The 4,179-nt window shown below is 51.7% G+C and overlaps 1 protein-coding gene across 1 annotated transcript; it reads right to left on the reverse strand.

Annotated features, from left to right (window-relative positions):
- Positions 1-470: 470 nt before the first annotated feature.
- C2cd4a (C2 calcium-dependent domain containing 4A) lies at positions 471-2,269 on the reverse strand. The gene is made up of 2 exons (NM_001163143.1): positions 2,189-2,269; positions 471-1,741 (listed from the first exon to the last, which is right to left on the reverse strand). The coding sequence occupies exon 2, from the start codon at positions 1,696-1,698 to the stop codon at positions 694-696; it is 1,005 nt and encodes a 334-aa protein (NP_001156615.1). The 5' UTR covers positions 1,699-1,741; positions 2,189-2,269; the 3' UTR covers positions 471-693.
- Positions 2,270-4,179: the final 1,910 nt, after the last annotated feature.

The following is a 4,179-nucleotide window of genomic DNA, read 5'->3' on the forward strand; positions in this document are numbered from 1 at the left end:
CGTGCCTATTATTAGGGTTGGGGTGAGGTCACCCCGGAGTAAAGCTTGCAGGGATTTTTCCTCTCCTTCCCTCATGAAGGTCCCACAATCTTCACTAGATTCCAATTATGGCCATGAGGCCTGGTGGCAAGCACCTTTACCCATTCATCAATGTTACTAGACACTGGCCTTTCTTATGTAACATCTTAATGCATCGTAAGTAACTGACACTATCAGTCTCAAAGGACGCCATGGAATAAATGAACTTTAAAAACGAGGCTGGTCTGACATCGACAGTAACTATTTTCCAGTTGGAATGTGTGAACAGATTAAATACAATTGCTGCCTACAGTGGGGAACACTGCTCAACACTACCCCATTGCACAACAGAAATTTCAAGGTGTCTGCCCACACAAAAAGAAGCGACGTATATTACTATAATAATTTAGGATTAGCTCTGCCAGAATTGGACTGAAACAAAGCCCTGGCTAGAAAAATGAACACATGTTTATTTTGTACAAATGGCTGTCAGTCATTGTCCAAGAGCCAAGAGGCTGAGAGTGTGCCAGGACCAAAACCTAAGAGTGTCTCAGGGCCAAGAAGCTGCAAGTGTTCCAGGACCAAGAGGAGGCTACAAGTGTCTCTGGGCCAAGAGTCTCTGTGCATCTCATGGCCAAGCGACCTTAGGTGTCCAGGGCTCCAGGGAAGCCGCGCTCATAGCAGTAGCAGAGAGCCCAGCAGCAGCTCGCCCTGGCCCAGCCGCCGTCCCTTGCTCTCCGCCTTGATGCGCACGGCCAGGCGGCGCAGCTGCTCCTCCGGGAGCCGGTCAAAGCAGCAGTCCTGGTCCAGGGCGGCCTTGCGGCTGCGGCGGACCACACTGGCACGCTGCTGGCCCGACGGCCTCAGCACCAGGCTGAGGCGGCAGCCCAGGGCGCGGGGTTCCAGCGCGGCGGCCGGGCCCTCAGCGCGCAGCAGGCGGAGGCGGAGGCAGGCGCTGCGCGGACAGTATTCGGCCGCCAGGCGCAGCGTGCAACCCCCGCGGCCCAGAGCCACGCTGGCTTCAGCTTGCAGGCGCTCGGGATCCGGGCTGCTGGGGACCGGGGGCGCGCAGGAGGCGGCGCGCTCGTGCTCGTCGCCGCGGCACGGGGGGCGCGCGCTGGCCAGACGTCGAGGGGCTCGAAGTGCGCGGCTCAGCAGCTTGCCCGGGGAGCGTAGGAGGCGGCGTCTGCTGGGAGCAGGAGTGGGCGTCGGGACCCGGGCAGCGTCTGGGTCGCCCGGGGCAGGGCGCGGAGCGTCCGGGACTCGGCGGGGGCTCGCGTAGGTGTGCGTGCGGTGGCGAAGCCCAGGCCGGCGGACCGGGACACCTGGGTGGCCGAGGAAGAGCGACTCCTTTCGGCGCGTGTGCGGGCTCTCGAGCAGCGCGCAGAAGCCGTAAGCGGTGCGCGCGCGGGGTAGGTGCGGCAGCGAGAGCGCAGCCTGGGAGCGCGGGTCCCAGTCTGTGCGGCCCGCGCCGTCGTCGGCCTCCGTGTCTGCAGCCCAGGCTTCGCGCAGCGCAGCCCAGGCCGTGCTAGGTTCCAGCCTCGGCGGGATGAAGAACTCTGGGATGCGGTCTGGAGTGAGCACGTTTGCGCACGCAGCGGATGAGCGAGCTTTGGAGCGGTGGACGCGCCCCGGGAGAAACCCATCTCGGTCCCGCAAGAGCCGCTCCAGACACCACATCTGGCCGCTAGTGTCTGAACCCTGTGATCCTGTTCCAGGCTGCCTGCAACACATAAACACATACCAGTCAGAGACAGTCTGGAGGAAAGCAGGAATTTCTGTCTCTTTTCTTTGACATCGTCCTGTCCTGAGCCTTACAAGACAAAATGCATCCCTCACCACAATTACAAACTGTTTTTACAGATTGAAAAACAATCGTATATCGCCCACCCTGTCTCTAGTCAGATGCCAGGTAGATTTGCAGTTTGCTTCAGTCTTTTCCGTCCTACCTCTTTACCTTTGTCTTCTAACTTGCGCCTCTGTCCCTAGTTCCAAGAGGCGCTTTGCTTTGATCATTTGTGCACTCATTTCCTGAAACCTTAAGTGTCTAGTACACTCTAGTTCTGCGCGAGAACACACACACACACCCCAGAAATGGTTTCTCCTTCTAGAGAGCTTCGGGCCACCTGGGTCTAACACCCAGGAGGGAACTGGATTCCCATTCATATACCTGGTATTCAGAGTCAGATGGTTTTCCAACCCGGAGAAACGCGGAGAAATTCAAAAGAGCGCGGCAGAGTTGATTCCTGATGTTCCAGGATAGCTGGTCCGGGCTTTTATACGAGCTGTCACGCTGCTGCTTGGTAACCTGACGCCTGGCCCTCCCAGGTCCCTCTGCCACGTGGATGGATTTGCTGAGCTGATCCTGCAGCTAGTTCTGCTGTGGTTGGAGCTGTTCTCTAAAACCCTGAACGAGTTTGTTTCCTCACATGGAAAACAAGATTTAGTGTGGACCATGTCGCAGTCCTTGTGAGGACGGATGGGCAAAATGAACGTGAGTGCACAGAAGCACTCTGCACGCACCATTGGAAAGAAGCCAGAAATCGGGTTTGTCTTACCCAAATGGCCGTTCCCATCTCCCACCTTCTTGCTGCCAGCATTGCCTTTTTTTTTTTTTTTTTTTTTTAACTTTCTGCTTTCTGTTCTGATTTTAGAGGTCATTTCTCTGTTGATTTTAAATCACTCTTGGGTGGTGGTGGGGGTTATGGGGTTCCGGAAACGTTACATATTTGTCTTGGGTGGGGTTACAGGGGTGTATTCCTATGTAAAGAAATCATCCAGTGTACACTTAAGATATATATTTTAAAATAAAAAAAACCACAGCCTTCTTAAGCAGGATGCTAATTTTTAACTAGGGATTCAATTATACTCCACACATCCAGCCACTGGTATCGTCCCTTTGGAAACACACACTAGCCATATCTGACCTTTGCACACTGTGTCTATCTGAGACCTCCATCCTTTCTCTTGAAAACTGGTGTTTATCCTTTAAGAGAGTTGCTTGCAGCTCGAGTGGAAAGAGATTCCGAAACATCTGGATCAGAGTATGGACATAGGGTATTTCTGAGTAGCTGCCTTGCAAATTAATGGCCTCTTCAAGCAGTGTTGAATGAGTTAGTCAACTTTAGGCAAGTGGGGGGGGGAGGTTCTGTTTGGGGCATGTCCTGTGTGTGTTTTGCATACAGAACATACAGGTAATGTGCTATAAAGTTGTCACAGAAACCTTAGGAAATTTGGATTATCCATGTTTTATAAACAAACACCTCCCCCCAGCACTTCAGATGTTAAATAACTTACCCATTGTCACTAAGGAAGGAAATGAAAGGAATGCCCATTAATGAGTAGTAAATGCATTATTAGGGGAGTAATATATATTGTTACGCAACGTGAATGGAACATAGCAAATGTTAAAGACACAAGCAGTGAGTTCTGCTGTTCTAGTGTTCTGTGGCATCAGTTTGGTTACTTTCAATGAGAGTGGGAACAGTGGCAGAAATTAAGAACACTGGCTTTGAATTCACGGCAGACAGGTATCTTACTATGAGCAGCTTATTATGAGCAGGTTACTGAGTGTTTCTGAGCCTTGGTATCCAACGTAAAGACCACAATAATACACAGTGTGGGTTTGCCCTTGGATAACATATGCAATGCAAATGAACACTTTAGCATAGGACCAGATGTGCATAATGTTAGCTGTTCTGTCCGCTGTCAGTACTTTAAACACTCCTTAGATCATTCATGTGTTTAAAGCAGAATTTATATACTGCTTCCTGGGTTCTGTCATGATAGATCCATGAATCCAGGCTGTCCCAGACCCAGTCAGCTTATGTTCAACTCTTAGAAGAAAAAGGAAATGGTAAAGTTGAAATATTTGAATTTCATCTAGCCAGGGAGGTAGTAAAGAAGAAAAAATGTAAAACTATTTTATTTTTAATATGTGTATGCACATGAGGGCACATGTGCGCGCGCGCGCACACACACACACACACACACTCATGCACGTGCCTGCACCCAGAGGCCAGAAGAGGGCGACGAATTCCCAGGAGCTGAAGTCCCGGTTGTGAGCTGTCTCCCAGGGGTGCTGGGAACCTAACTTTGGCCCTTCACAAGAGCATCAAGTGCCTTTAGCCACGGAACCATCTCTCCAACTTCAAGGGACTT

Source organism: Mus musculus, chromosome 9 (assembly GCF_000001635.26).
Source record: "Mus musculus strain C57BL/6J chromosome 9, GRCm38.p6 C57BL/6J".
Taxonomy (NCBI): domain Eukaryota; kingdom Metazoa; phylum Chordata; class Mammalia; order Rodentia; family Muridae; genus Mus; species Mus musculus.

What these genes read in the sequence shown, in the direction of transcription:
- C2cd4a (NM_001163143.1), bottom strand. Translation starts at nt 1,698, where the DNA reads ATGTGGTGTCTGGAGCGGCTCTTGCGGGACCGAGATGGGTTTCTCCCG.